The following is a 27610-nucleotide window of genomic DNA, read 5'->3' as shown; positions in this document are numbered from 1 at the left end:
ACAGCCCTAAGCATGGGCCCTTACCTCTGCATTATCACGATGGGCCCTTCATGCCCCAGTCTGACACTGGCTGCTATAGTCTCTTGCCTGCCACCCTGTGCTTCAAAATGACGGCAGATGCATCCTCCCCTCCTACTACACTGTCGAAGTCAGAAAATATTACAACACACACATTACGTACAAACACCACATAGATGGCCTCCGTGTGCGTGCGTATTCGGCTGTGCGTGCACATATTCGCAAATTGCGTATGGTCTCTCCCGCGGTCTTGCGCATTAGAGCGTGGTATGAGTAATTACAGTGGAATTTGTACTCGCATGGAAAAGCCACAAAGACAGATCATAAATCTAATCTATATATTGCATAAATCCCACACTGTCTGCTTTCTCTTCTAAATAGCATGAAGATCGGTCACACATAAATTAAACTCACAGAGACTAAAATACAATGGCCTTATTTACACTAAGCTTTGAAATTCTATGAAGAAGGCAAACACCTTTGTTTACTAGGGTAGCTGAGTTTCTATTGAAAGCAATAGGTACTGGATTGTCATTGTCTCACCTGAAGACAAAACAAACAAAGAGACAATACCCAGGAACCTGGGCTGAGAGAAACTCAATTAGCAATGGCTAACAAAAATACAAACCAGACATTTAGAAATCTGAGATATTAACATTCATAGTCTAAACTCTTGGAGATGTATGTGTTTGTATATATATATATATATATATATATATATATATATATATAAAATTCCTAACAAATTGTAATAGCAGGAGTATGTGTGTATATATATAAGTATATGGATATATGTATATCTTGAGGATGGAAATAGATAATCATATCATGTGTGGAATCATATTGTTCAGAGTCACGTAAACATTAATCTGGTGGGAATAAGAATATTATTATATATTATCACATTAAGTTATTAATAATACCTGATTTATGTATGATTAATGTGATGGGTTTAACTGGTCATGGGGCGGGAACTCAGATGCAAACAACAGAAACCACATCTCAAGTCTTAGCCATCGCCCACTTCTTGAGCTGACCAATGATCCCCGGTGCACAGGATATGTCCCACCCCCGAACCAATAGAAGAAGAGCACACAGTGTCTATTGTATTATGTTTTGATCTACTGTATAAAGAGCCAGCTGCATGCCAGGTCACTATCACAGACTCTGAAAGTCATCACCCTTGATGACTGAGGACCGGACCGGGAAGCGCAGGCGAACCCAAAAGTATGTACCATTGACTGTAGCCATTATTCTTTTGTATTGTATTGCTTTGTGATTGTAACCCCTTTTCAGTAATAATATGTTGTGGTGTCAGAACCCAGCAATTTAAATACAATCTGGTGTCGTGTTTTCCTTTCCCTGCTAAGGTTTAAAGTGTATTACTATCGCATGCATAGCTGTTAAGGGTTCACGGTGTATCTTTGGGTGTGTACGCGCTGCGTGTACTTTGTACAGTCAGCGCGGCGTTTGTATGCAAAGTCCGTACACGGTACGGGACTCTGTACGCTAATGGTGTAATAGGTACGTAGGTTGTGGATTAAGTATAGCGGCCGCAGCGGCTTCATTTAAAGTGTATGAAATGTCTTTTTAAAGTGTTGCTTTAGTCCTGTACGTAAACCAGCGTTTACAACACTCATGCATGTCAGCTTGCACAGTGAGGGTTGGGAGAATGGCCGCTAGACTGCTAGCTCTTCAGTTAAGCAGCCTGCATGGGTTGTCCTGGAGGGCAGCCTTCCACCCCTGTAAGGAGTGCCGCATACTGCTCACTACACTCCGGGACCCTGAGCATCCAGTGCTGCTCCTCTGTGACTCTGACTGCCCTACTCCTGTACTAACGCCATGGCTGCCCTAATGGCTCCTTGGCACAGGGCACTGCTTGAATGGACTGGGAGAAACGTCATGTCCCAAAAGTCACTGCGGGAGCCGGGAGGGGGTGGGGTACACAGGCAGGCAGCTGCAGCGCTGCCTGCTGTAATGTGTAATGACACTGTTGCGCCCGGCACCTTCTCTGCTGGGCACATCGCTACCATTACACATTATAGCAAGCAGTACACAGCAGGAGGCGGTAGCGGGTCATGGGTGTATGCGGCTGGTTTCGCTCATAGGGTGGATGTACTTTGTGCAGAGCACTGTCCGCATCACCCTAGTTACAGCCCTGGTCTGCATTTTCAAAGCCTTCCTTCAGAGTCACAGTATGACCAATGTTCTTTGAATTAGGAGAATTTTGGAGGTGTACTCTCAGTTGGATGGAAGGGTTGTAAAGGTCATGGTGGCATTTAGAGGACTCCATTGTCATAGACAAATGTATATCAGAATACAATTCATCCATCTTTATCAACAAGGCAAATAGCTGCTTTTTTATTTATTTATTTATCTATTTATTTGTTTTGTTATGGAAAGGACTTTTTTAGATTATCCCACCCTAATTATTAGGACTATCCCAAATCAAATCCAAAACCTTTTGTATATTTTAAGTCCTTTTTGAAACCAGTTTTTCTTTGATGTCATTTTCTAAAGAAAATATTATTTTGACAAAATGAAATGACCGCGACTACTCAGAGGCTTTTTTTTTTTTGGTGTTCTCTTTGAAGACTATTTATTATGCCCTGGCGCTTGCATGTCACTTGTACGACACATGTTGATGTTTATTTCATTTAATTATTTTACGTTCTTTAACTACAGCATCTGCGCATTTGTTGTTCCAATTGTTCCGTGGTGGCGCTGTAGAAATATTCTGTAAGCACTCGGCAGTCAGCTGACAGCAGAGGATGACTGCTGCAAATGTGAGACGTCTCAAGACGTCTCCCATTCTGACAATGGCTTAGAAGATTTACATCTATATTTATGTTACTAGGAGCTCATTAATGCAGAGTTTTGCCACTTGTATACTATAATGGCTGTATAATTTACAGACTGCCTGGCACAGTATATCAGGCATATGAATGAATGCTGGGACCCAGCATATAATAGGTCTAGAGTCTAGACAAAGTACAGAGTCAGAGAGTGAAGGAGAACTAGTGTAAATGTACAACTAAAGTGATTTAGTGACTCGCACAACTCCTCTTACACCCCCGCAGGCGGTTCTCAGTGATAAGATGGTGAATATTACACCCTACACATGGCTTATACAAGATTAATGTGTTCATCGTGGATTCTGATGTACAGATGTAGCCTCCGTTACCATGACTGTTTCTCCGCCTAGATGGGCGTTTAGTCACGCAAAGGTGATAGCCATTTTGCTGTGCGATCGAGTCCGGTGTACCGTAATGTGCATAGATCTCGCTTATCCCTATCGCCCTTGTGTATTTTAGCTAGGGGATTCTGATGCTCCTTCAGCATTGCCCCGTAGCCTGCAAAACCTACGCCGTCACTCGCTCCATAGCTGAGGGCCTCCATGGGGCAAGGAGTCACAGGCGGTAGCTATTTCAATTGAGTCTGCCCTGCTACAGAATTGTATGTGTACCGTATGGTGCATAGAACCTTAACAGTACATCCGCTCCTGCAGCTTTGCCCTGGTTTATGTGAATAATAAAAAATAATAAAGTGTCTGGAAAAAACTAACATGCATTCGTACTTTAGGAATCGAACCGGGACTCTGAGTATAGGAAGCGGAACACTTCACCACTTCGCCGCAGACAGATGAATAAATCCATTGGTTTTGATTATGCCATAATGGCTATGGGATTAGGATGCTAACATACTGTACAATATTCCTAATATCATTAGGCAATAATGAACTTCTAACACGTCCATTTGCGTCAGTGTACACTTCTGGTTTTATGTTGCTCTGTCAGCGGGACTTGAACGCTTACATTTTCCTAAAGTACTGTAAATGGACCATATATGCTGTACTATTTGCGTCTGTACTGTATATACTGTATTAAATAATGCAGCGTAATGAGACGCTGTACATACTGTATGCAGTGTAACGAGACGTACTAGTAAAGTAGTCCTTACTATATATTTCAGTATTGTATTTTACGGGAGACCACACGCATGCGCAGTGGTGATTGTAAAAAGCGACATCTGGTGGATGATCGCAGGTATTACACGTAAAGGTAACGCCAAATGCTCTATCTGCCTCCGTGCGATTAGATATACGCCTCTCTGTGACTAGGCGCGACTCCCTACGCCCCGGTACGCTGCCTGTGCTCAATCAGGACAAACGCCTCAGCCAGTCAAGATAAAGGTGGCTACATCTGTAGTCACGACGTAATTTACATTATTTTTTGTGGACAAATCACTGAAATTAAGTGAAAAGGGAGCAGTATCCCACAAATGTGAAGGAGCTGCAGAGCATCTCATCCCCAGCAGAGGCCTGTACTTAATGCTGCTATTCTCACTTGGAAGCTGTCTAACTATAAAGGTGCTGTATAGGGATCAGTACAGAAAGCCAGCGGGCGGAATCCCAAGGTTCAAAATACCGTCGGGATCCCGATTGTGAAGAAGCCGACAGGGGTGAGTAAGGGGTGCTATACCCTCTCTCCTACCCCCTAACCCTCCCTACCTGCTACCTAACCCTAACCTCCACCTTAGTGCCTCACCCTAATTTTCCCCCCGTCAGTACCTAAACCTAACCTCCGTCCAAGCTGCCTAAACTTGACCCTCCCGGGCCGCAGCATAACCCTAACCCTCGGAGGGGGATGCCTAACCCTAACACCCCCTCCCAGGGCCCTGCCTTACCCTAAAACTCCCCTCGTAGCCTAAACCTAACCTCTCCCACCCACCCGCGGCTTACCTCCTCAGCGGCACGGTGTGAGGACGTTCGGCATCCCAGATGCTGGTGTCGGCATTCTGAATAGTGTTGGGATTCCGGCGTTGGTAATCTGACTGCCGGAATCCTGACAGGCGGGATCCTGACTGCATCCCGCTGTATATACACAGTATGCACCTGTTACCAAACGTTTTTACAAAGTGGGGGAAAATATGAAAAAAAGGGAACCCTGATGTCTCGCTACAGATTTATATAGTAGAAAGAAATAGGGTCATATACAAATGCAGGGAAGGGGTGGGGGTGGGACAAGCAGTTTAAGAGACAGAGCCGAGCTGCTGCACATGCCCAGTGTAGGCAGCTACTGTTATTTGTGTGTGTGGATCTGAGTCGTCAATCAGTGCACTGGACCTGAGAGTAGCTGCCAGGAAGAAGAGATAGGAGCCTTACCCTGAGGTGGGAGAATGTGTGCATAGAAAGAGCAATTTTGTATCCTCTGGTTCTATTATGTTTGTGTATATATTTATTATTGGATGTTTAACCTTTTCCTGAGCACTTATGTTATTTACATTAGTTAAATATGTTTTATACAGCCTATACTATAGTCCATCTATAGTGTTAATTATTAATACTTTATCTCCTCCAGAGAAGCAACACATTGTAAGATACATTTCAGATAAGATTTTCTATCACAGGGATTGTTGTTACAGGAGGGTGGGGGCTCCATGCCAAGGATCACTGTAATCTGGGAAAACTGGTATTACTACCCCTTTTCCACTATAGCACGGGTCGCAGCCGTGTCGCCCGACATGGCTGCGACCCGTGCTACAGCCCCCTTTCAGCAGCGCTCACCAACCCGGCATATTGCCGGGTTGGTGACGCGGCTAGTGACACGGCAGGGGCGGCGCTGGGAGATCACATGATCTCCCAGCGCCGCCCTCCCTATACACTGTAAACGGGAGCCGTGTCGCCTCGACACGGCTTCCGATCACAGTGTTAGGTTGGCTATTATGTAATACCCCTTTTCCACTTAAGCACGGGTCGCAGCCGTGTCGCCTGACACGGCTGTGACCCGTGCTACAGCCCCCTTTCAGCAGCGATCACCAACCCGGCATATTGCCGGGTTGGTGACGCGGCTAGTGACACGGCAGGGGCGGCGCTAGGAGATCACATGGTCTCCCAGCGCCGCCCTCCCTATACACTGTGAACGGGAGCTGTGTCGCTTCGATACGGCTCCCGTTCACACTAGACAGCTAGCCGGGTTGAACGCGTGTTCAACCCGGCTAGCTACCCGGGTAGGATTCCCGGATCACTTGATCCGGGAATTTGCCGGGGGACCCGTTTCCACTAGGGAAAAACACGGGTAAATGCGCGCCCGCGCACATTGACCCGTGTTTTAAGGAGCTAGTAGAAAAGGGGTATACGTATGCACCATACAGCAATGATCACAGCTAAAAATCACATAGTATATGTACAGGAACACTAAGCACCAACACAACATTTTTCAAACAAGTAGCACAAAAGTAACATTTATTATTCATTACATCACATTTTGGCGCAGCTTTGTTAAAAAAATAAGGTATCGAATCCCCACACCATTACACATGGCTTAAGCACCTCTGAAAGTTCAGGATATGAAACTAGAAGTATCTAACAGAAAGAAGCTGTAACTGCAGTCTGGTAAGCTGCTGTGATGTCACAAGCCCCGCCCCTATGAATTTGCTAACCTACACTGTGCACTTCAGCAGAACTAGTCTGATCACATGCAACATTCAGAAGCATTAATGCCGGGCAAACAGGCATTTAGATAGGGTGACCATAATATCCTTGTAATCTGGGACACATGATTTGCACAGGTTCTGTGGCTGGATAAAACCAGGGTTTTAGCCAGCCACAGAACCTGTGTAAACCATAGGTGTCCCAGATTAAAGGGATATTATGGTCACCCTAATTTAGAACATAGTATAGTGTGTGGCAGGGATGAGATGCTTCTACAATTCTGTTACGGGTCTACTGTATTCATCAAGAACCTCATACTCTGATAAACAAGCAGAAACAACAGGTTTTTTTTGTGTGAATCACGCAAACCTAAGCATCATCCCCATTTATGAAGGTTCCATCACAGGACAACTTGCAGTCATCTCCTGCTTTAATCTGAGAATCATTGTCTAACACAGTCTCTATGCAGTGTATGATGACGTTGTAATTATCCAATGTATCATGCGCCGAAAACTGTATGTTTTCCAAGCTTGACTGCGGGAACTTACGTCATCTTCAGATAGCATATGGGAAAAGAGAACGGATTGTGGAGAGGGATGCATTTGGATCCTTCTAGCTGTACCAGCCCTTACAGTGCACAGACATGTGCAATGTAAATCGCACATTTGCACTAACACTGCAAGTATAACCCGGTAGTATAAGATTTGACGCGAATACCAACAACAGCGTTAAGGCTCGTTCCTATAGATTACACTCTGTCTTTGCAACTCCAGGCTCGTTTCCATAGATTACAGTCTGTCTTCGCAAATCAAGATGAGTTAGATTAATATACACTGGGCCACTGTGTTTATTGATAAGCAGGCCCCTCAGTGCAAAGATAAAAATAGGATTTTAATTACCTACTGGTAAATCCTTTTCTCGTAGTCCGTAGAGGATGCCGGGGTCCACATTAGTACCATGGGGTATAGACGGGTCCACTAGGAGCCACTGGCACTTTAAGAGTTTGAGAGTGTGGGCTGGCTCCTCCCTCTATGCCCTCCTACCAGACTCAGTCTAGAAACTGTGCCCGAGGAGACAGACAACTTCGAGAGAAGGATTTTACACAGATAGTTGATTCACACCAGCTCACACATACAAGGCAAACAAAGATAACCAGCTTGAAACATCAGCAACGGCTGAACAATATTACTAAACCAAGCAACAAAACAGTACTTAACCAAGAACAAAGCAGTACTGAACTAAGCAACCACTGCAGGATCACGAAGCGCTGGGCGGGCGCCCAGCATCCTCTACGGACTACGAGAAAAGGATTTACCGGTAGGTAATGAAAATCCTATTTTCTCTTACATCCTAGAGGATGCTGGGGTCCACATTAGTACCATGTGGATGTACCAAAGCTCCCAGAACAGGAGGGAGAGCGCACAGGCTCCTGCAGAACTGATTGACCAAACTTCAGGTCCTTAGTGGCCAAAGTATTGAACTTGTAGAACTTTGCAAACGTGTTCGACCCAGACCAAGTAGCCGCTCGGCAAAGCTGTAAAGCCGAGACACCCCCCCGGGCAGCCGCCCAGGAAGAACCCACCTTACGAGTAGAGTGGGCCTTAACAGACGTAGGACACGGCAATCCTGCCGTAGAATACGCATGCTGGATAGTGAACCTGATCCAGCGAGAGATCGTCTGCTTAGAAGCAGGACACCCAAGTTCCTTGGGATCATACAGGACAAACAGAGAGTCCGATTTTCTGTGATGAGCAGTCCTCTTCACATACATTTTCAGAGCCCCTACAACATCCAAGGACTTTGATGAAATTGAGGAGTCAGTAGCAACTGGCACCACAATAGGTTGGTTGATATGAAATGCTGACACAACCTTCGGAAGGAACTGCTGACGTGTCCGGAGCTCAGCTCTATCTTCATGGAAGATCAAGTAGGGGCTCTTAAAAGACAAAGCCCCCAACTCCGACACACGTCTAGCAGAAGCTAAGGCCAACAAAGTGACAGCCTTCCACGTGAGAAATTTGACCTCAACCTCCGGTAGAGGCGCGAACCAATCCTATTGGAGGAACTGTAACACCAAATTAAGATCCCAGGGCGCCGTAGGCGGGACAAAGGGAGACTGGATGTGCAGAACCCCTTTCAAAAAGGTCTGAACCTCAGGAGGGAAGCCAACTGTTTCTGGAAGAAAATGGATAGGGCCGAAATCTGGACCTTTATGGATCCCAAACGCAGGCCCATATCCACACCTGATTGCAGGAAGAGGAGAAACCGTCTGAGTTGAAACTCCACTGCTGGAAACTTCTTGGACTCACACCAAGATACATATTTATTCCAAATACAATGGTAATGTTTAGATGTTACTTCTTTCCTAGCCTGTATCAGGGTGGGAATAACCTTGTTCGGAATGCCCTTCCGAGCTAATATCTGGCGTTCAACCTCCATGCCATCAAACGTAGCCGTGGTAAGTCTTGATAAGCGAACGGCCCCTGTTGCAGAAGGTCCTCCCGAAGAGGAAAAGGCCTTGGATCTTCCAGCAGTAGATCCAGAAGATCCGCGTACCAAGCTCTTCTTGGCCAGTGAGGATTGCCTGAACCCACAGAGTCACTAGGGCGTCCACCGCCACAGTTTGTGGTCCCTCGACCTGGAACAATACCGCCGAAGCTTCTTGTTGAGACGAGAGGCCATCATGTCTATTTGAGGTACACCCCAAAGATCTGTTACCTCCGCGAACACCTCTCGATGGAGGCCCCATTCTCCTGGATGGAGATCGTGTCTGCTGAGGAAGTCCGCTTCCCAGTTGTCTACTCCCGGAATGAAGATTGCTGACAGCGCCAACGCGTGTTTTTCTGCCCAATGGATGATTCTTGTTACCTCTGACATTGCAGCTCTGCTCTTCGTTACGCCATGTCGGTTTATGTAAGCCACTGTCGTTACATTGTACGACTGCACTTGAATGGCTCAATCTCGCAGAAGATGGGCCGCTTGGAGAAGACCGTTGTAGACGGCTCTTAGTTCCTGAATGTTTATTGGAAGGCTGGATTCCAGGCTTGACCACCGTCCTTGGAAGGTTACCCCCTGAGTGACTGCCTCGGAGACTCGCATCCACGCTTAGAAAGATCCAGTCCTGAATCCCGAACCTGCGGCCCTCCAGAAGGTGAGGTGGTTGTAGCCACCAGAGGTTTGAAATCCTGGCTTTCGGTGACAGACGTATACTCTCGGCCGCATGTGTAGATGAGATCCCGACCACTTGTCCAGGAGATCCAGTTGGAAGGGCTGAACATGAAACCTTCCGTACTGTAGAGCCTCGTAAGAGGCCACCATCTTCTCCAGAAGGCGAATGCACTGATGAGCCGAAACCCGGGCTGGCTTCAGGACATCCCGGACCATTGTTTGTATCACCAATGCTTTCTCCTCCGGGAGAAACACCCTCTGCACTTCCGTGTCGAGGATCATGATTTTGGAAGGTTCAGGATCCAACCATGTTCCCTGAGCAGATGAGTCGTGAGAACAATGGACTGCAACAACTTCTCCCTGGACGCTGCCTTTATCAGCAGATCGTCCAGATATGGGATTATGTTCACCCCCTGTCTGCAGAGAAGAACCATCATCTCTGCCATCACCTTGGTGAACACCCTCGGTGCTGTGGAGAGGCCGAATGGCAGTGCCTGAAATTGATAGTGACTGTCCAACAGTGCAAATCTGAGATAAGCCTGGTGCGACAGCCAAACGGAATGTGGAGGTACGCATCCTTGATATCCAGGGATACCAGAAATTCTCCCTCCTCCAGACCTGAAATCACTGCTCCGAGAGACTCCATTTTGAATTTGAACACCCTCAGGTAAGGGTTCAACGATTTCAAGTTCAAAATAGGTCTGACCGAACCATTCGGTTTCGGTACCACGAAAAGGTTTGAATAATAACCCTTGTTTTGCATATGAGGTGGAACTGGGACAATGACCTGTGACTTTTCCAATTTTAGGATGGCTTCCTGTAGGATAGCTCTGTCTGTCAGCAAAGCTGGCAAGTCTGATTTCAAGAATCGGTGAGGCGGGAGTTCTTGAAACGCCAGTCTGTACCCCTGGGACACAATATCCTGTACCCAGGGATCCAGGCCGGACGACACACAGATGTGTCTGATACGTCTGAGTCCCGCACCCACCAGCCGATCCTCCAGGCTTTGAGGTTCACTGTCATGCTGAGGATTTTGAGGAACCAGAAGCAGGTCTCTGGTCCTGGGAGCCTGCGGATGCAGGCTTTTTGGAATTTGCCCGACCACCTCTAAAGAAAGTGGTAAGAGGTTTGGACATTTTTACCTTAGCGGTCCGAAAGGACTGCTGCACAGCTGAAGAAAATGGTTTCTTCGTAGAAGGTGTAGCAGAGGGAAGGAAAGTTGACTTACCTGCGGTTGCCGTGGAAATCCACTCTTCCAACGTTTCCCAAAATAGAGCCTGACCTGTGTAGGGTAGGTTCTCCACACTTCTCCTGGATTCCGCGTCTGCAGACTATTGGCGTAGCCAGAGTCCCCTGGGGTCTGAGACAGACATGGAAGATATCCGTGCAGTCAGGGTACCCAGATTCTTCATGGATTCCACCATGAACCCCGCAGAATCCTGTATGTTACGTGAAAACAATTCAATGTCACTTCTATCCATTGTATCCAAATCCTCTAGTAATGTGCCTGACCACTTTTTTTTTCTCCCGGTTTTCCCAGGATTTTTTAAATATAGCGTTTAATTCTTTAGACGCAGGGAAGGTTAGCGAGGCTTTCTTATTGTCAGTGAAGTAAGCCTCCTCAACCTGCGCAGGTGTGGTGTCATTAATGTTTAACACATCTCTAATGGCCGCAAGCATGAGCTGCACCCGCTTAGCGAGGGATGCCGCCCCCCTCAGCAAATCCCCATCACCGTCTGCAGTATCAGCAACGGTATCCGAGTCATCTTGCATAATTGGGCAAGTGCACGTTTCTGTGGGAACATGCTAGGGGATTTTGCAGGAATAGGGACAGAGGGGGTCATTCCGAGTTGTTCGCTAGGTGCATTCGTTCGCTGTGCAGCGATGAGGCATAAAAACGGCACTTCTGCGCATGCGTATGCGGCACTATGCGCACGCGCGACATACTATTACAACGAACAATGTAGTTTTATACAGGGTCTGGCGAAGCTTTTCAGTCGCACTGCTGGTCGCAGAGTGATTGACATGAAGTGGGCGTTTCTGGGTGTCAACTGACAGTTTTCAGGGAGTGTTCGAAAAAACGCAGGCGTGCCAGGAAGAACGCAGGCGTGGCTGGACGAATGCAGGGCGTGTTTGTGACGTCAAAACAGGAACTGAACAGTCTGAAGGGATCGCAAGCACTGAGTAGGTTTTGAGCTACTCTAAAACTGTACAAAAAAACGTTGTAGCCGCTCTGCGATCCTTTCGTTCGCACTTCCGCTAAGCTAAAATACACTCCCAGTGGGAGGCGGCATAGCGTTTGCATGGCTGCTAAAAACTACTAGCGAGCGAACAACTCGGAATGCCCACCAGAGCCTGACTAAACTGCCATAGACTTCTAGACTTCTTCAACACCTGAGTTTCAGTCTCAGTATTAGCTTCAACAATAGGGATCTGAGGCAAAGCATTACAATCCTGTGTACATGGAATGGATCCCTCCTGAGAGGAAACATCTTCTGCAGCATATGACACAAGAGTCCCTAGACATGGCTATGTGAGATAGTAAACAAACACACACAAACACACACACACACACACACACACACACACACACAACACACACAGGGAAATGTCAGACACAGTTTCCCCCCAAGTATGCCACAGAGAGACACAGAGATTGGAGCCAAACCACACACAGCGCTTTTTAAGGTAGAACTAATGACACTACCAGCGCTGCCTGTGTACCTTAATAGAATACACAGACTTTACACAGCCTCCCCTTCCCTTCTACAACGCCCTGTAACGTACAAGATAGCTGGAGTTGACTTGGAGGGACAGCTCTCCCTGTCAGCGCTTCTGCAGGCAGGAAGATGGCGCTGAATGCTGCTGGGTCCGCTCTGAGGAGAAGCTCCGCCCCCTTTCATGGCGCTGCTTCCCGCTCTCCTGTAATTTATACTGGCCTGAGGAATTGTGCTGGCAGCGATCCTGGGACCCTGACAGGCTTGTTGGACAGTGTAGGGTGTAGGCGCTGGCTCAGGGCGCCCCTCACAGCACCGCACCATGTTAGTACTGCGTTCCCTACCCTGTTGCCGCCATCTTCACACTGGCTCCCCACTTGCCAGGGAAACCGGTGACTAACTCGCCACTGAAGTCTTCTGGCTCTGTAAGGGGGTGGCGGCATGCTGCTGGGGTAAGAGATCCCCTGTGGCGGCGAACGTTCAATCTCCTCATGAGCTCAGCGTCCTGTCAGCGGAGATAGTGGCTCAGATCCCGCAGGGCACACTACTCCCCCCCCCTTACTCCCTCGAAGCAGGGAGGCTGTTGGAAGCAGCCTCCGTGTGCCTAAACTCTAAAAAAAAAATAAAACTAAAAGAACTCCTATGGAGCTCCCCTAGCTATGACCGTCTCCTCCGGGCACATTTTCTAAACTGAGTCTGGTTGGAGGGGCATAGAGGGAGGAGCCACCAACACTCTCAAACTCTTAAAGTGCCAGTGGCTCCTAGTGGACCCGTCTATACCCCATGGTACTAATGTGGACCCCCAGCATTCTCTAGGACGTAAGAGAAATACCAGGTTTTCTCTACCTCTTAGCTAGCACTCTATGATCTGTAAAGCTGGTGTAAGAGGAAACCTGGATGTGTATTTGTCAGGGATATACAGTAGGCTGAGATTAGAAGCACTGAGCCCTGGAGTAATAATACATTACACACAGGCTTTCCACAGACACAAGGATGTTCCATAAACCGGCGCTCAGAAAAGCTAATGACAAATCCAGGGGCTAAATAGCAGGAAGAGAAAGCAATGATAGCTAAATAATGTAGACAAGGACAAAGCTGCAACAGTTTGTGTACCTAAAGTACAAGGTGAGCTGGGCAATAAAACTAAACGCTAAGCTCGCAGCTCCAGCCTGGAGACCCTGGGGAACACTAGGTGCTGCTAGACTGAGATCTGATGTGAAATCCTGATTCAGGGTCTGCGCTAAGACGCCAGTGACCTCATACAAAATAAATATAAAGAGCTAAAGGGATAAGCTACAAACGACACACAGAGAAAATCTATTTTTAAAACGTTCAGACCGCAGGAAACGTCAAATTTGATCTCATGTATTTCAAACATAGTTTATACCAAAAACCTATGTTATATACTGGAGGTAATAGACAGTATAGAAGTACAGTATATTTTGTAGTTAGTTAGAGATGGCGACGTTGTGCTGGGTGTGGTATATTTTGCCGACATTCATCATGTCAACAAGAGAATATCAACATGGTTGTAATTGATCATGCTGACATTCATGTCGACACTGATGAAATGTTGACGTGATTAGAATGTCCTGCTGTGACATCCTGATGACTTTCAGCAGATCCCATAGGCAGTAAGTATGGCTAAACCTAACCCTCCCTGTAGTGCCCAACTCTAACCTCCCCCCCCACAGCCTAACCCTTCCACTAGTGCCCAACTCTAACCTCCCCTCCCACAGCCTAATCCTTCCACTAGTGCGCAACTCTAACCTCCCATCCCACAGCCTAATCCTTCCACTAGTGCGCAACTCTAACCTCCAATCCCACAGCCTAATCCTTCCACTAGTGCGCAACCCTAATCCTCTCAACCTGCAGCCTAACCCTAAACCTCTGATGCCGCAGCAAAACCCGAACCATTCTGCTAGGTCTAACACTAGCCTCCCATACCGTAGCCTTACCCTCATCCTCCCCCTCCCAGTGTAGCCTAACACTCCCACTAGTGCCTAACCCTCCTTTCCTGTAGCCTAACCCTCCCACTAGTGCCTAACCCTAAACCTCCGATGCACAGCATTATCCAAACCATTTCCTTACTGCCTAACACTAACCTCCCCTCCCATAGCTTAATTCTAACCCTCCCCCTAGTGCCGTACGCTAACCTTCCTGTAATGTACCCAAATCTCCCCACCTGTAGCCTAACTCTAATCCTACCCCTAGCGCCTAACCAAAACCTCCTCTCTAATGCCTAATACTAAACCTCCAGCACCGCAGCATAATCCAAACTATTTCTCTAGTGCCTACAAATAACCTACCTACCGTAGCCTAACCCTAACCTTTCATTGCCACAGCCTAACCCTGACCCTCTGCTGCCACAGCCTAACCCTAACCTTTCATTGCCACAGCCTAACCCTGACCCTCTGCTGCCACATCCTAACCCTACATTACTGCAGCCTTACCTTAACCCTCTGCTGCCTAACCCTAACCCTCTGCTGCCTAACCCTAACCCTCTGCTGCCACATCCTAACCCTAACCCTCCACTGCCACATCCTAACCCTAACCCTCCGCTGCCACATCCTAACCCTAACCCTCCGCTGCCACATCCTAACCCTAACCCTCCGCTGCCACAGCCTAACCCTAACCCTCCGCTGCCACAGCCTAACCCTAACCCTCCGCTGCCACATCCTTAACCCTAACCCTCCGCTGCCACAGCCTAACCCTCCGCTGCCACATCCTTAACCCTAACCCTCCGCTGCCACAGCCTAACCCTAACCCTCCGCTGCCACATCCTTAACCCTAACCCTCCGCTGCCACAGCCTAACCCTCCGCTGTCACATCCTAACCCTAACCCTCCACTGCCACATCCTAACCCTAACCCTCCGCTGCCACATCCTAACCCTAACCCTCCGCTGCCACATCCTAACCCTAACCCTCCGCTGCCACATCCTAACCCTAACCCTCCGCTGCCACATCCTAACCCTAACCCTCCGCTGCCACAGCCTAACCCTAACCCTCCGTTGCCACATCCTAACCCTAACCCTCCGCTGCCACATCCTTAACCCTAACCCTCCGCTGCCACAGCCTAACCCTCCGCTGTCACATCCTAACCCTAACCCTCCGCTGCCACATCCTAACCCTAACCCTCCGCTGTCACATCCTAACCCTAACCCTCCACTGCCACATCCTAACCCTAACCCTCCGCTGCCACATCCTAACCCTAACCCTCCGCTGCCACATCCTAACCCTAACCCTCCGCTGCCACATCCTAACCCTAACCCTCCGCTGCCACATCCTAACCCTAACCCTCCGCTGCCACAGCCTAACCCTCCGCTGCCACATCCTAACCCTAACCCTCCGCTGCCACATCCTAACCCTAACCCTCCGCTGCCACAGCCTAACCCTAACCCTTCGCTGCCACAGCCTAACCCTAACCCTCCGCTGCCACAGCCTAACCCTCGGCTGCCACAGCCTAACCCTCGGCTGCCACATCCTAACTCTAACCCTCCACTGCCACAGCCTAACCCTAACCCTTCGCTGCCACAGCCTAACCCTAACCCTCCACTGCCACATCCTAACCCTAACCCTCTGCTGCCACATCCTAACCCTAACCCTCTGCTGCCACAGCTTAACCTTACTGCAGCCTTACCTTAACCCTCTGCTGCCTAACCCTAACCCTCTGCTGCTATAGCCTAACCCTAACCCTCCACTGCCACATCCTAACCCTAACTCTCCATTACTGCAGCCTTACCTTAACCCTCTGTTGCCTAACCCTCCGCTGCCACAGCCTAAGCTTAACCCTCCGCTGCCACAGCCTAACCCTAACCCTGCACTGCCACAGCCTAACCCTAACCCTCCGCTGCCACAGCCTAACCCTAACCCTCTGCTGCCACAGCTTAACCTTAACCCTCCGCTGCCACATCCTAGCCCTAACCCTCCGCTGCCACATCCTAGCCCTAACCCTTTGCTGCCACAGCCTAACCCTTACCCTCTGCTGCTACAGTCTAACCCTAACCCTCCGCTAACGCATTCTGCATATGCTGACATCTTCAATGTCAACATAACTGTCACGCAGTGAATGTAAAACTGCAAAATGCAAATATACAAAAGGGTTACGGATCAATGGGTTGACCTGAATTAGGTTGACAGTCAATAGGTCAACCACACAGGACAGGTCGACACATGAAATGGTCAACATGGTATTTTTACACTTTTTTTGTGTTGTTTTTTGCGTAACATAACCAGGAACCTCACTCAGTGCACCACGCCCCCTTGAATGCCTTGCTTCACTCGCCATGCTGCAACCAAGGGGCCTCGCCCTGCTACCTCTCAGGTTACTATTCCCAATCGTAGTCCACGTGGATGGTACGGATGGTGTAATGGTTCGCATTACTGCCTCGCAGCACTGAGGTCATGGGTTCGGTTCCCACCATGCCCCTAACTGAGTGGAGTTTGTATATACTCCCCGTACTTGCGTGGGTTTCCTCCGGGTACTCCGGTTTCCTCCCACAATCCCAAAATATACTGATAGGTTAATTGGCTCCCAACAAAATTAACCCTAGTGTGAATGTATCTGTGTGTGCATGTGGTAGGGAATATAGATTGTAAGCTCCGCTGGGGCAGGGACTGATGTGAATGGGCAAATATTCTCTGTACAGCGCTGCGGAATATCTGTGCGCTATATAAATAACAGATAATAATAATAAAAATAATATAAAAACCCATTAAAAATCTAATTTAACGTGTCAACCTTTTTCCTGTTTCGACCACGTCAATGTCGACCAATAGTGGTCGACCTATTGACTGTCATCCTAATCCATGTCAACCTACCATCCGGATACCAAAAACAAAAAAAAAGCACAAAGGGTCAATAAGGGACAATTTTAAAGACTGAAGCAGAAGGAAAACGATGGAAGTTATTTACGAACAGCAATACAGCTGAGACAAGACTTATGGCGTGCTCGGCTGCACTTGTAATGAGACGCAGCTTAGGAGGAGGTGAGTGGAATGAAGACGTTTCCACTGCAGTGCGGTAGAGGTAAAGAGTGATGGTTTTGAGGAAACATTATAGAGCCACTCTGGAAATGGTCAGTGTTTTATTACAGGTGGCGAGTGTGTCTGCAGATGGGTTACATTAGAAGTGCATTCCGAGCTATGTAATAAGAAGCACTGAACAGACAAAAGCCCCAACATTCATGGTTTACTGATTTACGAGGTTAAAACAGCTGGAAAATAATACTGATGGGGCAGGGTTGGACATTTGCAGAGCATCTGCTAATGACTGCTCCGCGTTTCTCTGCACATGTTACAGCTCTTTCCACCGATGAAGATCACTCCATAGCACTGGAGTAAAACAGAGGTATTCTCTGCAGAGTAGATAAATGTAAGTTACCTCCAGCAACCCAGCATTACAGTACTTTTCATAGCATAAACTGCACACAAATCTCAGATAGAATTTGGTTTCTATATGGGATGCCACCATTTTTTCTGCACCAGTTGCCATAAAAAGCCCCTTAGTAACTGACTGCAGCCACTATACGCAGTGCGACAGGTAACAGCCTCACAGGCCAGAGGCTCTGGCTGACAAGACCTATGTGAATCCTCATATAGCACCACTCATTGCCTATGACACAGATTCCCATTCTGTTTAATAGCCCGAAGTGTTTCCATAATTCAAGGAAAAATAAGATTTTACTCACCGGTAATTCTATTTCTCGTATTCCGTAGTGGATGCTGGGAACTCCGTAAGGACCATGGGGAATAGACGGGCTCCGCAGGAGACTGGGCACTCTAAAAGAAAGATTAGGTACTATCTGGTGTGCACTGGCTCCTCCCTCTATGACCCTCCTCCAGACCTCAGTTAGGATACTGTGCCCGGAAGAGCTGACACAATAAGGAAGGATTTTGAATCCCGGGTAAGACTCATACCAGCCACACCAATCACACAGTATAACTCGTGATACTACACCCAGTTAACAGTATGAAATATAACTGAGCCTCTCAACAGATGGCTCAACAATAACCCTTAGTTAGGCAATAACTACATACAAGTATTGCAGACAATCCGCACTTGGGATGGGCGCCCAGCATCCACTACGGACTACGAGAAATAGATTTACCGGTGAGTAAAATCTTATTTTCTCTGACGTCCTAGTGGATGCTGGGAACTCCGTAAGGACCATGGGGATTATACCAAAGCTCCCAAACGGGCAGGAGAGTGCGGATGACTCTGCAGCACCGAATGAGAGAACTCAAGGTCCTCCTCAGCCAGGGTATCAATTTTGTAGAATTTAGCAAACGTGTTTGCCCCTGACCAAGTTGCAGCTCGGCAAAATTGTAAAGCCGAGACCCCTCGGGCAGCCGCCCAAGATGAGCCCACTTTCCTCGTGGAATGGGCTTTTACTGATTTAGGATGCGGCAATCCAGCCGCAGAATGCTCCAGCTGAATTGTGCTACAAATTCAGCGAGCAATAGTCTGCTAAGAAGCAGGAGCACCTATTTTGTTGGGTGCCTACAGGATAAAAAGCGAGTCAGTTTTCCTGACTCCAGCCGTCCTGGAAATATAAATTTTTAAGGTCCTGACTACGTCCAGTTACTTGGAATCTTCCAAGTCCCTAGTAGCCGCAGGCACTACAATAGGTTGGTTCAAGTGAAAAGCTGATACCACCTTAGGGAGAAACTGGGGACGAGTCCTCAATTCTGCCCTATCCATATGGAAAATCAGATAAGGGCTTTTACATGACAAAGCCGTCAATTCTGACACACGCCTGGCCGAAGCCAAGGCCAATAACATGACCACTTTCCACGTGAGATATTTCAAATCCACAGTTTTAAGTGGCTCAAACCAATGTGATTTTAAGAAACTCAACACCACGTTGAGATCCCAAGGTGCCACAGGAGGCACAAAAGGGGGCTGAATATGTAGCACTCCCTTTACAAATGTCTGAACTCCAGGCAGTGAAGCCAGTTCTTTCTGGAAGAAAATCGACAGAGCCGAAATCTGGACCTTAATGGAACCCAATTTTAGGCCCATAGTCACCCCTGACTGTAGGAAGTGCAGAAAACGACCCAGCTGAAATTCCTCTGTTGGGGCCTTCCTGGCCTCACACCACGCAACATATTTTCGCCAAATACGGTGATAATGGTTTGCGGTTACTTCTTTCCTGGCTTTTATCAGCGTAGGAATGACTTCTTCCGGAATGCCCTTTTCCTTTAGGATCCGGAATTCAACCGCCATGCCGTCAAACGCAGCCACGGTAAGTCTTGGAACAGACAGGGCCCCTGCTGTAGCAGATCCTGTCTGAGCGGTAGAGGCCATGGGTCCTCTGATATCATTTTTTTAAGTTCTGGGTACCAAGCTCTTCTTGGCCCATCCGGAACCACGAGTATCGTTCTTACTCCTCGTTTTCTTATTATTCTCAGTACCTTTGGTATGAGAGGCAGAGGAGGGAATACATAAACCGACTGGTACACCCACGGTGTCACTAGAGCGTCCACAGCTATTGCCTGAGGGTCCCTTGACCTGGCGCAATATCTAGTTTTTTGTTTAGGCGGGACGCCATCATGTCCACCTGTGGCCTTTCCCAACGGTTTACCAACAGTTGGAAGACTTCTGGATGAAGTCCCCACTCTCCCGGGTGTAGGTCGTGTCTGCTGAGGAAGTCTGCTTCCCAGTTGTCCACTCCCGGAATGAACACTGCTGACAGTGCTAAGACGTGATTTTCCGCCCATCGGAGAATCCTTGTGGCTTCTGCCATCGCCATCCTGCTTCTTGTGCCGCCCTGTCGGTTTACATGGGCGACTGTCGTGATGTTGTCTGATTGGATCAGTACCGGCTGGTTTTGAAGCAGAGGCCTTGCCAGACTTAGGGCATTGTAAATGGCCCTCAGTTCCAGAATATTTATGTGTAGGGACGACTCCTGACTTGACCAAAGTCCTTGGAAATTTCTTCCCTGTGTGACTGCCCCCCAGCCTCGAAGGCTGGCATCCGTGGTTACCAGGACCCAGTCCTGTATGCCGAATCTGCGGCCCTCTTGAAGATGAGCACTCTGCAGCCACCACAGTAGAGATACCCTGGTCCTTGGAGACAGGGTTATCAGCCGATGCATCTGAAGATGCGATCCCGACCACTTGTCCAAGAGGTCCCACTGAAAGGTTCTTGCATGGAACCTGCCGAATGGAATTTTGCTTCGTAAGAAGCTACCATTTTTCCCAGGACTCGTGTGCAGTGATGCACCGATACCTGTTTTGGTTTCAGGAGGTCTCTGACTAGAGATGACAGCTCCTTGGCTTTCTCCTGCGGGAGAAACACTTTTTTCTGTTCTGTGTCCAGAACCATCCCCAGGAACAGTAGGCGTGTGGTAGGAACCAGCTGTGACTTTGGAATGTATAGAATCCATCCGTGCTGTTGTAGCACTTCCCGAGATAGTGCTACTCCGACCAACAACTGCTCCTTGGACCTCGCCTTTATAAGGAGATCGTCCAAGTACGGGATCATTAAAACTCCCTTTTTTCGAAGGAGTATCATCATTTCTGCCATTACCTTGGTAAAGACCCTCGGTGCCGTGGACAGTCCAAACGGCAGTGTTTTGAATTGGTAATGGCAATCCTGTACCACAAATCTGAGGTACTCCTGGTGAGGATGGTAAATGGGGACATGTAGGTAAGCATCCTTGATGTCCAGGGATACCATGTAATCCCCCTCCTCCAGGCTTGCAATAACCGCCCTTAGCGATTCCATCTTGAACTTGAATTTTTTTATGTATGTGTTCAAGGATTTCAAATTTAAAATGGGTCTCACCGAACCGTCCGGTTTCGGTATCACAAACAGTGTGGAATAGTAACCCCGTCCTTGTTGAAGTAGGCGCACCTTGACTATCACCTGCTGGGAATACAGCTTGTGAATTGCCTCTAGCACAGCCTCCCTGCCTGAGGGAGTTGTCGGCAAGGCAGATTTGAGGAAACGGCGGGGGGGGAGACGCCTCAAATTCCAGCTTGTACCCCTGAGATACTACTTGAAGGATCCAGGGATCCACCTGTGAGCGAGCCCACTGATCGCTGAAATTTTTGAGGCGGCCCCCCACCGTACCTGGCTACCGTCATGCGGTGGACTCAGAGGAAGCGGGGGAAGAATTTTGATTCTGGGAACTGGCTGACTGGTGCAGCTTTTTCCCTCTTCCCTCGTCTCTGTGCAGAAAGGAAGCGCCTTTGACCCGCTTGCTTTTCTGAAGCCGAAAGGACTGTACCTGATAATACAGTGCTTTCTTAGGCTGTGAGGAAACCTGAGGTAAAAAAATTTCTTCCCAGCTGTTGCTGTGGATACGAGGTCCCAGAGACCATCCCCAAACAATTCCTCACCCTTATAAGGCTCTATGTGCCTTTTAAAGTCAGCATCACCTGTCCAGTGTCGGGTCTCTAATACCCTCCTGACAGAATGGACATTGCATTAATTCTGGATGCCAGCCGGCAAAATATCCCTCTGTGCATCCCTCATATATAACACAACGTCTTATGTTCGCAAAATAGTATCCCTGTTTGACAGGGTTACAGACCACGCTGCAGCAGCACTATCTGCAGGTCTCAATCTAGTACCTGAGTGTGTAAATACAGACTTCAGGATAGCCTCCTGCTTTTTATCAGCAGGTACCTTCAAAGTGGCCGTATCCTAAGACGGCAGTGCCACCTTTTTTGACAAACGTGTGAGCGCCTTATCCACCCTAGGGGATATCTCCCAGCGTAACTTATCCTCTGGCGGGAAAGGGTACGCCATCAGTAACTTTTTAGAAATTACCAGTTTCTTATCGGGGGAACCCACGCTCTTTCACACTTCATTCACTCATTTGATGGGGGAACAAAACACTGCCTGCTTTTTCTCCCCAAACATAAAACCCTTTTTTAGTGGTACTTGGGTTAATGTCAGAAATGTGTAACACATTTTTTATTGCCGGGATCATGTAACGGATGTCCTAGTGGATTGTGTATATGTCTCAACCTCGTCGACACTGGAGTCAGACTCCGTGTCGACATCTGTGTCTGCCATCTGAGGGAGCGGGCGTTTTTGAGCCCCTGATGGCCTTTGAGACGCCTGGGCAGGCGCGGGCTGAGAAGCCGGCTGTCCCATAGCTGTTACGTCATCCAGCCTTTTATGTAAGGAGTTGACACTGTCGGTTTATACCTTCCACCTATCCATCCACTCTGGTGTCGGCCCCACAGGGGGCGACATCACATTTATCGGCATCTGCTCTGCCATCACATAAGCCTCCTCATCAAACGTGTCGACACAGCCGTACCGACACACCGCACACACACACAGGGAATGCTCTGACTGAGGACAGGACCCCACACAGCCCTTTGGGGAGACAGAGAGAGAGTATGCCAGCACACACCAGAGCGCTATATAATTTTGGGATTAACACTATATTGAGTGAATTTTTCCCAATAGCTGCTTGTATATACAATATTTCGCCGAAATTTTGTGCCCCCCCTCTCTTTTTAACCCTTTGAGCCTGAAAACTACAGGGGAGAGCCTGGGGAGCTGTCTTCCAGCTGCACTGTGAAGAGAAAATGGCGCCAGTGTGCTGAGGGAGAAGCCCCGCCCCTTTTTCAACTGACTTTCTCCCGCTTTTTCTGGAATACTGGCAGGGGTAATTTTACATCTATATAGCCTCTAGGACTATATATGATGTAGATTTGCCAGCCAAGGTGTCATATATTGCCCTCAGGGCGCCCCCCCCAGCGCCCTGCACCCTCAGTGACCGGAGTGTGAAGTGTGCATGAGGAGCAATGGCGCACAGCTGCAGTGCTGTGCGCTACCTTGGTGAAGACCGAAGTCTTCTGCCGCCGATTTTCCGGACCTCTTCTTGCTTCTGGCTCTGTAAGGGGGATGGCGGCGCGGCTCCGGGAACGAACACCAAGGCCAGTTCCATGCGGTCGATCCCTCTGGAGCTAATGGTGTCCAGTAGCCTAAGAAGCCCAAGCTAGCTGCAAGCAGGTAGGTTCGCTTCTTCTCCCCTTAGTCCCTCGATGCAGTGAGCCTGTTGCCAGCAGGTCTCACTGTAAAATAAAAAACCTAAAATAAACTTTCTTTCTAGGAGCTCAGGAGAGCCCCTAGTGTGCATCCAGCTCGGACGGGCACAGAAATCTAACTGAGGTCTGGAGGAGGGTCATAGTGGGAGGAGCCAGTGGACACCAGATAGTACCTAATCTTTCTTTTAGAGTGCCCAGTCTCCTGCGGAGCCCGTCTATTCCCCATGGTCCTTACGGATTTCCCAGCATCCACTAGGACGTCAGAGAAATACATTTCAGTAGAAGTGAGGCCGAGAGATGTACAGGGAAATTAGCCTTGGGCTGGGGCTCGTGGAGTAACATGTGGCCATGGCAATGACTTCATTGTTACCTCTGGATCTCTTCCTCGGTCAGCTCCGAAGTCCTCTGCTCTCCAGTGATAAGAGCTAACTCATCCTTCAGGGCCTGGATCTCTTTCTTCAGACGTGCAATCAACTGAAAATTACAGGAGGATTGATAATGACTGTCACAGGAGTGACACTGTAATGACTGGCACGGGTGTAATGCTGTAATGACTGGCACAGGTGTAGTGCTGTAATGACTGGTACAGGTGTAATGCTGTAATGACTGGCACAGGAGTGACACTGTAATGACTGGCACAGGTGTAATGCTGTAATGACTGGTACAGGTGTAATGCTGTAATGACTGGCACAGGTGTAATGCTGTAATAACTGTCACAGGTGTAATGCTGTAATGACTGGCACAGCTGTAATGACTGGCACTGTAATGACTGTGTCAAAGTCAGAAAAATGTCTCAATGCACGTTGCCATATTTGCACCGCACACTGGTCCGTGCTGCGCATGCGTACGCTCTCCCGTGGAAGCGCATACCCGCAATAGCGTGCACTCGCACGCGCAGTATGCGCATTTACGGTAGAGTTTATGTGATCGTAGCGTGCGACTCATTAGTTACAAATGTTCACAATTAATGTAGTTTATAGATCATGATCCCTTTGATAGTTTCTGTAAGTTTGGTTAAAGTATAATGTCCCAGAGCTGAGGAATCCCTCTTTGCATCGTACGAAGGGTTTAACAGGAATCATACAGCAGTGTTTGGTACCCATCGGAAGAGTATTTAATTAGCAATATTCCGGTGTTGGTTTGGAGCGTATTAATCGCTCGTGCGAATAGTTATGGACATAAGAAGTTTATGTCCATTTCTATGATTTGCACATACTCAGGTATGCGGCGGGAAACCCAGTTTCCCACCCACCTGAGCTGTTGGAAATCGTCACAGCCCACCTGTATGAATCACCCTATGACCTTTTGTTATGATGCAGGGCCGAATTCCTTCGGCCAATGGACAATGGGATTGTAGGACCAGGAGATTGCATTGTGTGTGGAGCATAAATAGGCAGGCCGACCACATCCAGCTCTCACTCTCTCATCAACGGTTATCTGCTGATAATCGGGAGCTGGATATCGAGGCGCTGGCGATCATACCCTTTGTGCGTAAGTTCTCTCCATAATCATTGTCTTTCTGCGAGCCAATCTCTCTCTCTCTCTCTCTCTATCTCCCTCTCTCCTCTTTTTCTCTTAAATACCTTATAGTATTATAGTATTGTATCGTATTGCATTTAGGTCAGTGTAGTATTGTCTTTTTGTATTTATTGTTTAGTTCTGTGGTTAGGAAGTCTCTGTTATATTGTAGTGTATCATATGTACTGTTATCCCCTTTTACAAGTATATTAGACATAATACAGTTAATAGGCCTTGGAAACCTAAACCAGTATCTGTGTATTTCCTATAGTGATAAGTGTTCATTTGAGCGTCGGTGACGCTCATGCAGCTTTGTAGATAGTCAGGTTCCACAAGGTTGCACTTACACCCTGTACTCACATTAAGGTATTCAGTGTATTTCATCGGTATAAGGTTTAACATAAAGGTATAGTGTTGTGAGCGTCTGCATCGCTGGTGACCTCCTCGTGGTCTCTAGCGTACGCTACGTTACAGCGAATCTTTCCCCTAGACATAACCAATAACGTGTCCTGTGATCACTGGGCCGTGAGCGAACGTGACGCTTGAGCGTCTCGCCTACGGCTGAGCGATCGTTACGCAAATAGCGTATCATTACGGTATTTCTTAAATAAACAGCGTACAGTGTTCTTAGCTTCAGAAGGGTTGTTTATACGACAAGGAATTTAGCATTGTCAATTGCGGGCTCGTCCGGTCCTTTTCACATCTGCACTAGGTAGATCAGCAGACGTTATCCCCCAGCAAAAGGGTGGGAGGTTGTCTCGCAGTTGCTGACGGGATAAGCGTCTGCTTCGCTTAGGTAAAGAGTGCTGAAGGAATCCGGTAACCGGAAGTAAGAACAAAACGCTTGTGTCTTTTAAAACTGTTTATTTTTCTTTTGTCTTGCGTACGCATACATTTATCTGCATTTCTGTTTCATTTTCGTATATCACTATTCCTGTTTGCCAATTTTTTATAGTTGATAGAAAGTGCTAAAAAAGAGATTTGCTGTTATTTTAGAGGTAATAGTTAAAGTATAGAACAAACACACGGTTTGTCTGAGATACAAGGCAGGCAGTGTGGATTGCGGTAGATGATCAGGGATCACCTACATTGATAAATAAATATATTGTGTTACGGTGGATCCTTTGCATTGCGTACACGTGTCGCTAACAAAGACTAGCGTACGCAATCCAAAAGGCAGACGCACGCAGCGTTCACTACGCAACGTAGCGTCTGGTTACGCCCACGTAGCCCAAGTCACGAAAAGTTGAATTAGCGCAAAGCGATAATTAGCGCAAAGCGATAATTAGCGCAAAAGCGATAAGTAACGCACAGCGGTAAATAACGCAAATCTATTTTTTGGAAAATCTGAAATTTAGTTTAACAGATCCTGCTCCTAATTGGTAACACTTTTGGCCTGAAGACAATTTCTGCGCAGAAATAGATATAGAAACAAAGTGTACATGTGTTGAGTGAGTGTGTTTTGTATACAAAAGTTTATATAACTTTAAGGTGGAACCAAAAGGAAAGTCGGGTACTCGTCAAGGAACATACGTGTAAGTGACATATACGGTGGCCAGGGAGGCATCCCTGGTTAAATAATATTTGAGCATTAGAGTATAGCGGACCATAAGGTAACAAGACCAGGAGGTCATAAGGAACAAGACCAGGAGGTCGTAAGGTAAAAGGTCCGCTATAAAAGTCCAGTGGCACAACGCCTGGGGTGTTGGTGCAGAACCCATATAGGCCATAAGCTCTTGCTGAAGGAATCGCGGCCGGAAACATCGATTCCATTGGTCTTTCAGTACATGACAAATAGTGCTCGTGTACTGAACGATTGGACCACACGTAATTGTGTGCAGTAGTTAGTAATCTGACCTAAATACCATTAGAGTAAAGTGGTCACAAACGCTATTTGTACATTCTGACGTGATTTGTGTAATTTTTTATTTTTGGAAGGGAAGTTCGCTGGTCACTCAGGAACTATCTAACAACCCCAACTTTACTGGAAAGAGTAAGTGTCCTGCGGGTAACCCTCATATGTTCCAGTAAACTGAAGGTTCCATAGGGGCCCTGTATCGAGTACGCTGGCATCATAACGGTGTTTACAGGTCGTATTGGTCGAGGTGGGCGAGTGAGTGGGGTACTCGGTAAACCGCCACCGCCGGCCTACTGTGGAGTAATTTGGTTGTCTGAAAAGGCTTGCTGAAAACCTTGATACAGAAAATCCAAGGAGGATTAAGCAACACCTACAGACTATGGGGGCCAGTTGCTCAGGTAGGGGGCGATCAACCCTGGTTCAGGTTGATTCTGTGAACCGACCAGTTGGGTCGGCACGATATGTAATGTGTGAAAAATATGGAATTCACACCGAATCTTTATGTGATGAATGGGAGAGAATGACTGTACAAGACAGGGACAAGTTCCCAAGAATAGGTAGCTTCAGTCCAGAGGTGTTACAAAATTTAAGGAGGAGGATATGTCTCGTAAAATCAGCAAAGAGACGAATTCAGCATCATGATTATTTACAGTTATGGCACCAGGAAGGTGAGATACAGAGAGGTTTGGCTCTGGCGGCGGGATCTGGGGCAGTCAGGAAGTTGATTGCCACAGCTCCTCCCCCACCATACATTGCAGGAGAGAAGTTGATTGCGGAGAGAAACGCACTGGGTTGTAAAACACAAACTCTTAGTAACACTGTAAATGTTAATGATGTTAACCAAATAACTCATGCAAGTATTAACCCGTGCAAGATGTACCC

General features: G+C 47.7%; 1 protein-coding gene across 4 annotated transcripts in view; it reads right to left on the bottom strand.

Annotated features, from left to right (window-relative positions):
• The window catches only part of KIF6 (kinesin family member 6), an 873149-nt gene that overhangs the window by 568630 nt on the left and 276909 nt on the right, over positions 1 to 27610 (bottom strand). For all 4 annotated transcript variants that reach the window (XM_063918838.1, XM_063918839.1, XM_063918840.1 and 1 more), the window contains exon 10: positions 23723 to 23826. In XM_063918838.1, the coding sequence (XP_063774908.1) occupies positions 23723 to 23826 (104 nt within the window). The remainder of the gene's footprint in view (positions 1 to 23722; positions 23827 to 27610) is intronic.

This window comes from Pseudophryne corroboree, chromosome 4 (genome assembly GCF_028390025.1).
Source record: "Pseudophryne corroboree isolate aPseCor3 chromosome 4, aPseCor3.hap2, whole genome shotgun sequence".
In the NCBI taxonomy this organism is placed as follows: domain Eukaryota; kingdom Metazoa; phylum Chordata; class Amphibia; order Anura; family Myobatrachidae; genus Pseudophryne; species Pseudophryne corroboree.
This window is presented reverse-complemented; position numbering and strand designations above follow the sequence as displayed.